The sequence below is a fragment of the Tripterygium wilfordii genome, chromosome 14, assembly GCF_013401445.1.
Source record: "Tripterygium wilfordii isolate XIE 37 chromosome 14, ASM1340144v1, whole genome shotgun sequence".
NCBI lineage: Eukaryota > Viridiplantae > Streptophyta > Magnoliopsida > Celastrales > Celastraceae > Tripterygium > Tripterygium wilfordii.
This window is the reverse complement of record NC_052245.1, coordinates 4,209,884-4,223,355: the sequence shown is the minus strand read 5'-3', so window position 1 is coordinate 4,223,355 and position 13,472 is coordinate 4,209,884. Positions and strand designations below refer to the sequence as shown.

Sequence of the window (13,472 nt, the reverse complement as noted above, 5' to 3'; positions counted from 1 at the left end):
TTTAATTTTATAACTAAATCTTCAAATTTGTCTCCTCTTTATTATCCAAGATCCTATGGGCTATGGGGAGAGGTGAAGCTTTTTCAAAGTGTGTATATGTATATGGGTCGGTTTGGTGTTGACCCTACAGAGTATGACTGATTGAATATGACTATATGAGTTAGACGACTCGCGGTTAATTTATGCTAGAGTATATGCTGTAAAATAAGATGTACATGTGTTTTGTAAAATTGATTTAGACATAAAGTATATGCTACGGACATTGGATTGTTAACAATCAATAAATTGACTTGGATGTACCAATATTTAGTGCAAATTAAGTCAAAATTAATGGCATGGCCAAAGTTTCAACATTGGAAGGTTCAAAAGTGTGATGTTTTCCCATGGTGATGAGGGACTAGCTCTAGAAAAAATAGGCCTAAGAATTACTACAAAAGCAGTGAATAAGCTACAAATTTCCTACTTTGATCTTTTTATAAGCACACACTATATGACTAATTATCAGTCTAACTAGAAAATAAGCACAACATAAAGTAAACTAAAAAAGGGTGGTCTTGATTTAATACAGATTTCCATGGGCACAATATGCACCATTGAAAGAGAGATCTGCACTTTGAAGTTTTATATATTAAGTGCATGGTTTCAGTTTTTTAGGGTTATATATCTATATAGAGAGATATCCACTCTAATTCTTATATCAGTGGGGACTAACAGTGACCAAACTTTAGAGGAGATCCACAAAAAGGGCATGTGAGCTTTTATCCAATTGTGCAAAGGCAAGTAGGAACATTTGAAATTGCCCTTCACAAGGGTTGTTTAGCAGCCCCACATACACTGATAGACACAACTCCAACATTGAAACTATGGACCACAGCCATTAAAGAATTTGTTTATAGTCACCTTCTGAATAGTAGTTAGGAACATGAATATGTATACAATAGCCACAACAAGGTTTCCCCTTCAAATCTTCAATGGTTTCCAAGATGATGATGCAATTTGGGGTTTCCAGTCACCTATTGCCTATTGGTAGGCCATCCCATGACCCTTATCAGGCGACAATTAGTAATTCTTGGTGCCTTAATGTTGTAGTTCTGATGTACCCTTTGATAGGGTATGTCTCTTGAGATTTCAAAGACTCTGACTTTCTGAAGTGGTGGCCTAAAGGATTGGTCACTTTTGCTTTTACAAGTTCTCCCAAGTCCTAAAAGCTTATGGGTTTTGACTTAGCTTTTAACTTCCAAGTAATATCATTTTGGAGTTCAAACACCCTTTCTAAGGACTTTATTGCTCTCCTATTCTTTGAAACCCTTGAAGTGATTCCAATATCAGTATCTTCTAATATATATATTTTTTATAACCAAGAATTTTTCAACATGTCCATCGGACAGCTGAGAGCCGCCAACCTAACCCGCTCTATATTGGCTACAACTAAGATTGAGCTGAAACCAGTGCAGTGAGAACAAGGTCGAAGCTCACAAAGGAGAGTTAACTCCACAAAGTCCTCCATAGGCATTTGGCCCATGCAAGCAAATAACGCGGATGTGAGAGTTGAACTTAAGACCTTATGCATTTGCAAAGAGTTACCTTCACCATCCTAACAGAAATTTGGTATGAAGCACGTTATTGTCATGTATATGATATAAAGGTGTCCTTGAAACTAATACCTGCATAAGTAACTGCAGACAGCACTTAAACTTGAAAATGAACTTTTCTACTACACCATTGTGGTCCTGCAGCTGCCAATGCCACTGGTGCTCTACAGCTCTGTACGGGTGATCCTTTTGGTACTGAATCCCTTGTAGCAACCACTAGTTACTGCAGTCATGTACAGGAGGGATTACCTTCTAGGGTTCTGCCCAGGCCAAGGCATAACAAGTTCAAAAGGTTTTCAACAGCTCCTGGGCTGTTTGCTCTGTGTCTGGCTGACATTTTGCATGAACAAATCAGTATTCTAAAGGAAAATGCAGAAATAGGTTTTTTTTTTTCTCATAATAGTAGTACAGCTAATAGGTGCATTTCAAAGATTTACTAAACAAGAACAGTTAACTTGTGGGAAGCTGGTGCTTCACAAATTAATCTCCCACATAAGTTATAATCTACATCTCATGCATCCAACAAACAATTGTATCACAACATAGTCTTCTATACAAGGCAGAGATCCCAACTTCTAAAAAGAACTCAGAACTTTGAAGTTTGAACAGGAATGCCCTAAATCAAGAGACACAAGAAATAGGTAAGAGATATACACACACACACACACACGAGAAAGAGAGTGATCTACATCCAAAACATTAAATATGAAAATAATTTTCTCCAATAGTACAGCATTTAACAACAAGAAGAAGCAAGGTGCCCTTTTCTATTCCTATAAAATCATTCTATTCCCACATGATCGCTCCCAAAAAAATGATATTGAGTCAGACTGAGAAAGAACTAATGGACATCTTAAACTTGGTGAACCCACCAAGAACCTAAAATCCGATCACACTAAAAGAATGGAAATCAAATCAATTGTACTCTTGGTGTCAACAAGGTCAGCCTATAAACAATCCAACATATGGGGGCAAGATAATGAAATATGCGCGTCAAAAGGTAGTACTGCTTTCGCTGGCGGAAATTGAGTGACCTTCAGATTTCACAGGATGAGACCCTCTGCTACTGATATCAAGCCCTTGCAATCGGCCAAGAGGATCCTGCTGCAACATCTCTGAAAAAGCATGTGAGTGGGCTGTCGCATGCATAGGTGGTTGAGGAGTCGGCATGTTAGACTGAAAGGGATGAAACTGAGGCATTTGTATATTCAGGGCCTCGACAGAGCCAGCTTGTGGCTGCTGTGTAAAAAAGGAAGATTGAGAGTATGGAATATGGTGCATGCCCAAATTATAGGAATCAGTTGGTGTCATCATTTCTCCAGTTGCAATCTTGAGCCTCCCTACCTCCTTCTTCAGTGCTTCATTCAAGGCTGTGGATTGGAAACAGTCGTGCATAAGCATATTTGACAAACAAACTTGCAATGGTTTGTTAGATGTAAGTAAACACAGTGAACATGATGCCAGATGGTATTAAGTAAAATCTTCAAGATGAGTCATGGTGTGTCCGACTTCCTACTAGTGTAAACCAAGCTGAAGTAATGGAAGGTCACATTAAAATGCAAAATGCAAAAATCCAGTTCAAAGACAGACATTGAACCAATTCATCATAAACCATAGGAAAACTTAAATCATTAAATTTCAGCCATTTGATAGAGCTGGACCCATCGGCATTCATGGAGCAATCTGCTCCATCTCACCACATAGAATATCATTCAGTGCTTCCATGTATAACAATTAGCATGTCCCTGGACATGCCCATCAAATCCACAGCAAAAGGAATGCATCGTATTTCATATAGAGAACATGGTAATACACTATTATAACAGAAGAGATTAGCATACCATCTCGTAAGTGAGCCTGCTGCTCCATAGCTTGTAACCTAAGCTTAAGCTCTGTGTTCTCAGAAGTCAGACCTGTTGTATCTCTCTAAAATGAGAAAAAGAAGTAAGGCCTCAAATTCATTTGCAATAGCAATAAATCGAATAAGAAAATACATATTAGGAAACTTAATTTTACAGAAGCAGAAGGTTCTGATAATAATGTCATAAGTTCACTTGACAAGGCAATGTGATGAAACTGAAAAGGTAAAATTGCCGATAACAAAGTGTTTCAATAGTGTCGATTATTCTGTTTTTCAGAAAATAACACGAATTTTCGACTGGCTGAATAATTAGTATGACGGGAAGCAGAAATACAACAATCAGGCTTTTGTTATCATGCAATGAAACCGAGTACATCTACTATTTAAATGGAATTTCATAGAGATAACCAGGCAATATTCAAACAAGAACCTGGAATAAAGTAAGTTGAGCGGAAAGAGTAGTTGCTTCTGTTTGGAGGGTTTGGACTTTTCTTTCAAGTTCTGAAATATAGCGGGCTTTCCTCTCTTTAGAGCGAGAAGCAGACTGCCGATTCGCAATTATCCTGCATAATTTGTGGCCATGTGTGAGAACATAACTTCCATTATTAGGCAGATCAGTTTAGTCAGTAAAGAGAGAGAGCCACAAAAAAGATGGCTGTATCAAAATTGAACGAATTCAACTTGTCCATTTCTTGGGAGCTCGCATCAAAGATGGATAAAACTACCTCATTCTGAAGTGCAATTTCACAATACTTAGGCTCAATTAGCCCCCACAAGCAACAGTTCTTACAACTAGACTTCAAAGCAGAACTGCTCTACAGTATAACACTCACAACTATATAATTAAGCAGTTTATAAATAGAGAGAGCCCAATTTCAGAACCTTTCAAATTAAGAATGAAATTAACTCACTGGGTACAACTGCAACATTGCGGAAGCCCTTATTGCATATTTCTAATGATCTCATAAGTCATAACAATCTTTACCCTTCTATTCTCAAGGACACCAAAGAAGGGGCACGGAGAATCCAAAACCACCTAACTCATTGTGTAGTTATGACTATTATAGATTCCTATCAGTCCCTAATTAGAAGGGAACCATTACAAAAACTACAAATCATACAAAATTGCTATCACAGAAACATAGGAGTACTCAGCAAAACCTACAACATAATAATCCATGGAACCAAAAATCAAAATCCTCTAGTCCTCTTCTGGCAAGAGAAGAAGAAATTTTTTTCCATGAATTACAATAACATTGCGTGGAAAACGCAAGCTAATTCTTTTTACCCCACAAAGGAAAAAAGGGAAAACCCAGATATCCAGAATAATCTATGTCGTTCGCCAGCTAAATGCATGAAAATCTTATGCAACAAAGCATCCAACAGAGAAGATACAAATAAAAGAAAATATGTGAGTGCAGAAGGACCTTTTGGCTCTTTTGGGATCGAGAGTCCACAGCTCAGCGAGTTTATCTGGAGCCATTGCTTTCTTAGCTTCTATGCTCTCCAAAGTGGAGGAGCCGTCCACTGAATTGCTGTACCTGTGCCTTGGCCTGGCATTGACATTCTTCTCTCCTTCGCTACTCTCCACAACCATTCCCTGATTGTGGGGCCCACCGCCTCCGCCAGTGGCATTGCTGCTCTCAGGCTTCGAAGAGGGAGGGCCACCCAGGTCATCTTCAGGCTTTGGGGTGCTGGTGGAAGACGTGGGTCCGGATCCGAGCTTCTCAATGTCCATGCAAGCATTGAAGATATCATCCTCCTCAAATGAAGCTGAAACATCGAATGACATATCCAGGTCGTCCGGGATCCGGAAATGGACCTCCGACAGCGCCCGGCGGTGAAAAGAGTTCCGGAACGGACCCACCGCGAACATTGACTGCCCGGTTTGCGGATGGGCAGAGTTCTGCGCATTCGGGTTAGGCGGATCTTGCATTTCGGATTCGGATTTCGAGGTGGATCTCTTGGACAATGGGAGATTCTTCTTCCCCTCCTTGTTCTAGCGCCGGTCACGTTCAGGCTTCCGGATCTTTATTGACGTTTAAACAATTAAACTGAAAGAAGAACGGTGCCGTTTTGTGTGTGACATAAAGGAACTCGTCCTTGATTTTCACAATTTCTAACGATTCATTTTATAAAAACAAAATTACATCTCACATCGTCATGTCATAACAGTCTAAAAATTATAAACCAAAATTAAGGAAAACGGACACCAACACTAAAAAAAAAAAAAACACAAATACCGAACAATACTAAGATAATATAATATTGTCTCCGGAATGAAATCGGACAGACTAAAACAATACTGTCCTGGAATGAAAATGTGTTGGATACGTTATGATTGATATTTATGTTGGATTATTTATTTATGAATTTCCATTTATAATTAATTCGCAGTAGATATGCATATCTGATTTTTGAAATTTGGTCATACCATAATAAATAAATTAGATTTCATTAAAAAAAAAAAGCAATATCAAAATATATCTATGGGCAGAAAAATTATAAATACGTTTCCTTTTATATGAATTTTTAATAGATTCACGGTTTGACTTTAAAGGAAGGTTTTAAAAAATAAACCTCTGAAGTCAATGGATCTAAACATTTTTTTTAAGTCCTAGGATACAAATATAAATATATGGCATCAATAAGTTACCACATTTTGTAATAAATTAATTATTTTTTACAATATTTAGATAACTAGTTACATATCTATGCTTCACGCAGCATGTATTTGTTTTATGAATCTTGATGCCTTGTGATGATGTCCAAAATAGGTCCTTATTTGACAAATCAAGTCAGATCGAGATAAAATAACTGAATTCCTTCATTTATGGTGAGTCCGCACTTCCGACGCTCAAGTCAGTACGATAATAAACTTGGGAGGATGTCTCGTTGGGTGCGGGAGTTATCATCCTTACCTAAGAGTGAAGGTTCCCTTTTTATATGTACATGAGCAGTTTGAGCTGTAATAAGAGTCAGACTCTCTCATTGGTTTGCTAGAGAATTTTTCGGAGGGTAAATTCCCTCTGTATTCCTCTCCAAGGGGAGTACAACCTATCAAAGAGTCATAAATGCGTACAAATCTCTCAAAGGTCAATGCATCCTCTATATTTATTTTGATTAATTAATGTTATACATTAACTCATGCAATACCTTAATTATTTGTTATAAATACATGGATTTAAACCATTGATAAAACATAATCTGGATTTTAAGAGTTTTTGAGTTGAATGAATAAGCATATGATATTAAGAATATTAAAAAGAAATGGAGTCATATTAAGCAGATATAGAACTAATGCCTCATGGCCCATGGGCTTCTGTCATCACAGTCACTGGGCCTTCAAACCATTTTTGTTGTTCTTTCTTAGGAAGCTGTAGGGTTGTTGGAATACCCAATTTAGAGGTTAAAGTTTCCATTACTAGAGATGGAAATACTTGGGAAGTCAAGTGGCCTTGAGGAAAGGAAGCGGTGCCATTGAAGCTTCTGTTCCTAGAGGGACAGGTGTTGTTCTTCTACGTAGGTTTAAGGGTCCATAATGGCGCTGGGGAAGTAACAGTGTGAATGATTAGCAGAATATATATATATATATACATATACATATAAAAAAATGTCATGGAGGTGTAACATGCCTTGCCCATGTGATCCCATGTGCAACTTCTTTTTTCCACTTCCCGTAGTAGAAACTTTTTTTTTTTTCCGAAAATGTTAAACTGTCATAGATAAACTTGTCCCCTAAAGCTTCCTAATCTAATTGATAGTACAAGTCAGATACCAGTTAGATAAATTGTCAGAAATAAACTAGGTGTCTAGCTTATTTCTCCTGTTTTCTCTCATAATCTCTTACATATTTCAAGACTATAACTCTGATATTTTTTTCTCTCTCATGCTTCTTTTATTATTAAATTTACTTCTTCTTTTTTTTCTCTCTTTTCTGCTTATCTTTAACTTAGATTTACCATTTTCACTCTCCTTCACGATAGTCATGACAACGCCTAAATCAATGTGTAAGTATGGTCACAATAATGTAACTAGAAATTATTAATGTATAATTCCGAATTGAAATAATGTAATTATCTACTGTTGTTTTGTAATCATCCAAACTGTTTATGAGATATAATTAAGACAGCATAATCAAAAAATTATAAATTTATCCTGTGTGATTGGACTTAAAAACAATGTAATTACATATATATTGTCAATGCTATCAAAAGAGGAAACAAATTGAATTCACATTGATATTTGTATGTTTTGAACTCAGTCTTTTTGATGATTCCATAGATTGTTATATAATTTTGAGAATATAATTTTTAATTATAACGTTAGAGCAATATATTATAAACTGTGTAAGTATGACCACAATAATGTAATTAAAAATATCAATGTATAATTACGTATTGGAATAATGTAATTATTCACTGTTGTTTTGTAATTAAAAGTTATCAGTGTAATTATGCATTGCAATAATGTAATTAAAAACTATCAATGTGTAATTATACATTAGAATAATGTAATCATTCACTTCGAATAGAGTTTTGAATGTCCAGAGAAAGAGGAGAGCACCCCAACCAGCTCTGAGGCAAAAACAACATAAACACCAAAGACAAACAAACCCACAACATGAAAGACTCCAAACACCAAAGCCACAACATGAAAGACCCCAAACAAACAAACCCAGATCATGGAAGATCCCAAACAACGGGCGCAGTAGTTGAAATTGTCCTCACAGATAAGAATTGTTGTCAACAAGCTAAGAAAGAACAGCAACAACCCACCAACTCAAAACAAACCAAGCAGTGAAGATATGACGTCATCTTCCTCATCACCGGATCTACGCCGCCATCTGCAGAAGACAAAGACAAAGAAGTTGTAGATGGAGAGTGGTTGGAGAGAGAGGGGTTGTAGATGACAAGTGGTTGGAGAGAGAGATTGTTGCAGGAGAGTGGTAGGAGAGAGAGAGAGAGGATGTAGATGGAGAGTGGTTGGAGAGAAAGAGAGTTTCTAGATAAGTACAAGATTTATGAGAAAGAAAATTTTTGAATTTCAAAATATTATTTAGTTTTAAAATTGTCATGTCATGTGGTTGATGTGGAAAGCCAGGTATATTAGAGATAGTTAGTCCCATCGTTTTTTTTACATGAAATGGTGAGCACGGACAATTAGAGTTAAGTAATTTATTTGAACATGATCATACTCTGCTAGCGATTGGTGAGACGTCCAAAGCTCCTGCAGAAAATAATACCAAAATTGTTGGGCGTGGGTGTCAGATTTGCGACCTCCCGTATTTGTAAGGAATTACTATATTCAACTTCACCATCCTAATCAAAATTTAGGGTTAATTATATTTTATAGCACTGAAAGATAGGACTTGTTACACTTTAGTCACCCAAAAAAATCTTGTTATGATATCATCATCCAATGTTTCAAAATAAGGCAATTCAGTGATCCGAACATATTTCATACTGTATCGATCAAGGTTCCCACTGATGTGGCTCCAGTCAACAAATTTTGGTCAAAATCCACTTATGTAGATGCTTATTTGACATCCAGCTCAATATACGCTTACGTGGCGATTTATGTTGCATTAAGGCACATATAATGGCTTACTGATGTGAGTTGGTTATTTTTAGTAACAAGGTATATAAGGTTATAAACCCTAGCCGATTGTACCTACTGAAATTCCTATATTGAAAACATTTTCACTCCGTGAACGTATGCATATTACCAAACCATGTAATTCATTGTGTTCCTCTATTTTCTCTTTATTGTTTTGATGGTTCTGTTTGTTGCTCTATTATCTAATTGTTTGCGAGGACCTGTTTAACAACACCAGTCACTACTACACCTCTGCTATGCTACCTGCTTATCGTCTCAATAGGCTAGGACCAAAATAAGAGAATCAAAACCCATTCGTATGATGTTCCATGCGCGTGAATTGAAACCCTATTTCTCCGGCATCTCCACCACCAGGCATATGAAATGGGTCTATGAAACCCAGATCCATAACAACATATTGTTGACGAGGTAGAGTTTTTTTTTTTTTTGCCACTTAAGCATATATTGGCCAATAATAATTGATTGGATGCCAAATCAACATAAACCCTGACAGAAAATGAAAAAAAAATCTGTTTGAGTCACTGAATTGTCCCATTTTAAAACATTGGACAATGACATCGGAACAAAATTTCTTTGAATAAAATTAGTCTTATCTTTCAGTGTGGAAAGTATAATTAACTAAAAATTTGTTGATTGTAACAAGTCATTTACGTGTTTGTACACAAGTCTACTAAACAGTCTTTTTGATGTGCACAAGTGAAGGAAAATTTCAAAGTATAGTCATCAAAACAAGTAATTAGAAAGAGACCCATCTCAACATAAGAGGATGTCGGTTTGAAATGGAAGGCAGAGTGCATAAAAAAGGATTCCTTTCTAACTTTGCTTAATTGTAAGTAGTTGGGATCAGGTACCCATAAATCACTCATAAATTCTAAGCTAACCCCCTAAAAGTCTAGAGTTTCTCTCTCAACACTAATAGTGAGAACTGAAAAGATAATACCCACACACTTTGGTATCTTCTCACAACTGTACTCCAGTCAGACCACACATTAGTAGCCCCAACATTGATTGAGCCATATTTTCTCACCACAAATTCACAAAACTTCTGGTTTTTTTTCCCTTGCTAACCAGGTTTCTTTCTGATAGATAGGATAGGAGTATCACAAACCCCAAAAGCAAAAAAGCCCAGTCTCTTCTTTCTTCTGAAAGCAGAGATTGAGGGGAACTAAAAACAGAGTGCAACCTTCGGTAGAGAAAATCCATCATCTAGAGAAACTGAAGCTGCATCCGAAGAGAAGCTTTGCCCTCTACTTGACTAAAATGAATTCCCTTCTTTCAATCTCCTTTGTCGTTCGATTTGCAACTGAAAAAACCATGAAAATGCAAACCTTTTTGTTTGGTTGTTAAATTTCAGTTCCTTTATTGTGTGGCACACCACCTGTTCGAGTAAATATCCCACTGAACTTCTCGAGTGTGTCAGTGTTCATTCTTGAAGTTTTGAGTTCATTATACTGCTATGACGATTAGTAATCTACATCATCGTCCACACCGTCTACTTCTCGGCACAGATTCTGATGCATCTCCATCGGAGACAAGCGGAGGGCGGACACGGTCCTCCTCAAACGAAGCGAACTTCGATACAAACATGGTGATAATCTTAGCAGCCTTGCTTTGCGCACTCATATGTGCACTGGGACTCAACTCCATAGTTCGTTGCGCCTTGCGTTGTAGCCGGAGGTTTGCGTTTGAGACGCCTGATGAGACCGCGGCACGCCTTGCCGCGACAGGCCTCAAGAAGAGCGCAATTCGACAAATCCCAGTTGTCATATACGGTGCTACGCAGATCAATATTGTGACTACTGATTGTACAATCTGCCTTGGAGAGTTTGTGGGTGGTGAGAAAGTTAGGGTCTTGCCAATGTGTAATCATGGGTTTCATGTAAAATGCATTGACACTTGGTTGGTCTCCCACTCCAACTGTCCTACCTGCCGGCGGTCTTTGCTGGACCAAGCATTGATGACTTCTGACGCAGCATCAACAGCAGGAGGTCATGGAGATGCGCCTATGACTGCGGATGAGGTTGGTTGATTCATCCCAGTAATAGAAGGAAAAAAGAAAAAAAAGATAATTATAGTGACCAGGAATGAAAAGGGCAGAAACAACTTTGAGATACTTGTAGGATTTGAAAGCCATTCGTTATTTCTTTCTTCTGCTTAATTACTTATGTTACTAAAGAGACTTTATCAAGTGAAAACAATGAGGGGTGTACTCTGTTTGTTGAATACCTTAATTAGTTCCAATCAGGGATGGAAATTTTCACTGATTTTGAAATAAGAAACAGATAGATATGAAATTATTATTTTCAAGCAATAGGGGAACCATAAATTTTGGTTCTAAAAAAACCAGCCTTATTGCCATCCATAGATTTTACAGGTCAACTTAGTTACGCAACTTGATATGGCCCAATTTCATTAGATTCAAACAAAGGAAATTAGAGAAAGAAGTTATTCTAGTTTCCACTAGAAGTTCAAATGATTCTCTTTCCTTTTCTTGGTCTCTGTACATCATGGAAGCTTAGTTAATTATAGAAGACAGAGAGAGTGAGAAAGGTACACGCCTGATAGGAAGAACGGATAGAAAGAGCAGAAAAGGTGATCCTCAAGCATATCATGGTTATATGACTAATGGGGAATTAATTAATGTTTCCACTTCTTTGATTTGATAGCCATAACTCAACATGGAGTGGCAATAGGAACACAAGGAATCAAGAGTTGTGTGCTTAAAAAAAGAAAATTTTGATCTTCATGTCTTTCCTTGCTCTTTTTCTTTCTGCTAACTAGGTCCACAACTTAGAAAAAAAGTTTATTCCTTAGTAACTGCTCATTTTGTTAACAAGTGAAGAAATCTGTAGTGTGATTATGACTTTATATTGAGCATCTTTCATCATTGGACTTCTGATTGATTGATATGTTTCCATATTCGATGAGTTGTATAGGGGAGAATTTTACATTGCCTAGCTAGTTGAGTAGATACCTGAGGATGACCTTAATTGGTGGAGAGGGGAAGTGTTATCTTGATTCTTTCTTTCTATGTTTTTGCTACTAAGTTAACCATTGCGCAGGACACAAGTACCACACACTTGTCACAGATAAGCCCTATTTAGCCTGAAAGCCACAGTTTCAGGAAGAAAGTCTTTCATGGAGGTAGCATATGAAACAAACAGATTTTATATTGTATACCAAATAGAATCATAATATGATCCTATTTGGTCTTCCCATATAATGCCAGAAAGTCACTTGTACACTCTCAACCAGTAGCTCTCTTCCTAACCATTTGCCTGAATCTCTTTGAATAGAGCGAGATATCTATATCTCAGTCTGATACGGTGATAGCTCCATTGAAACAAATTTTCAATTGTAATTTGCTTCTATTTATATATTATCATACACTCTGCACTAACAAACAATATGTGAAATTCAAGCTAACAGGCAATGTAGGAGCAGGTAGGGGGCTTATGATTCAACTCATTTTCTGTGGCACATTCATACCCTAAACTACCAAGCCTCCTTTGCATCATCAAACACTAATCTTAAAAAAAAAAGGACCTTCATTTTTATCCTCTTCAATTTCCCAAACACATTTTAATACTTTCCATAGACAGTAAAATAAATCAATAACTACATCTGAACCAATCTATTCATATCATATGAGTGTTGGTTGGATGCTGGTTGAGGCCATGAAGTGTTGTGCTACCCACGTGGTTCACATCTATTCTACCAACGACCCAAAGTGTAACTCCCATTAATTTCTTTGAGGCTGCAGTAAAGATGATAATCATCACTACATTTAACAATGTTGTCTACTCATTCCTTTATTTTCTTTTGAAATAAAAGCAAAATTATTTATGTTTATTGATAATAATTTAATTACAGAAGACGGGTTCGTGGGCCTAGGCCCGCTATTTCAAAAGACGTGACTCAAACTGAAATCTGTTGGGCCTGGGCTTGAGGCGCCACATTCAGCCAACATAACGAAGGAGATTCCGGTTTTGGTCCCTTCCCAGTTCCCAGTTCCCACCCTATATAAACACGTGTGGAAAAGTGAAAACCAGAAGGCGTGATATTCGTTGAACAATTGAAAGACGCGGACATGCAAGGAAGAAGAGACGTTGACGGGTGAAGTGAAGAGGCCGTGGGGAGTGGTGGTTAGAGGCAGAGGAGGAGCCTACATGTTACTTAAGTGCCGAGGGCGAGCCGGGCCGGAGTCGACATCAGGTAAGGGAGAAGTGATCCGTACACTAAATACTACACTTTTACTTGAGAGAAGTGAACCTCTAACGTCTTTTGTGGGTTTTGCAAGATTATCTGTGCCTCCAATATCATCTCTTTGATTGCGAAATTTTTTTCTCACAATAAACATATAGGGTCCACTTGTTAACATCCAACCCTCCACCTAATTT

General features: G+C 37.4%; 2 protein-coding genes across 2 annotated transcripts; one reads left to right on the top strand and one right to left on the bottom strand.

The window, feature by feature from the left end:
• Positions 1-2,266: 2,266 nt before the first annotated feature.
• On the bottom strand, positions 2,267-5,508 carry LOC120015568 (transcription factor RF2b-like). The gene is made up of 4 exons (XM_038868052.1): positions 4,881-5,508; positions 3,884-4,016; positions 3,434-3,518; positions 2,267-2,962 (listed from the first exon to the last, which is right to left on the bottom strand). Exons 1-4 carry the CDS (start codon positions 5,387-5,389, stop codon positions 2,586-2,588), a joined length of 1,104 nt encoding a protein of 367 aa, XP_038723980.1. The 5' UTR covers positions 5,390-5,508; the 3' UTR covers positions 2,267-2,585.
• A 4,306-nt stretch (positions 5,509-9,814) lies between these two features.
• On the top strand, positions 9,815-13,075 carry LOC120015572 (RING-H2 finger protein ATL74-like). The gene is made up of 2 exons (XM_038868059.1): positions 9,815-11,092; positions 12,946-13,075. The coding sequence occupies exons 1-2, from the start codon at positions 10,529-10,531 to the stop codon at positions 12,964-12,966; spliced, it is 585 nt and encodes a 194-aa protein (XP_038723987.1). The 5' UTR covers positions 9,815-10,528; the 3' UTR covers positions 12,967-13,075.
• Positions 13,076-13,472: the final 397 nt, after the last annotated feature.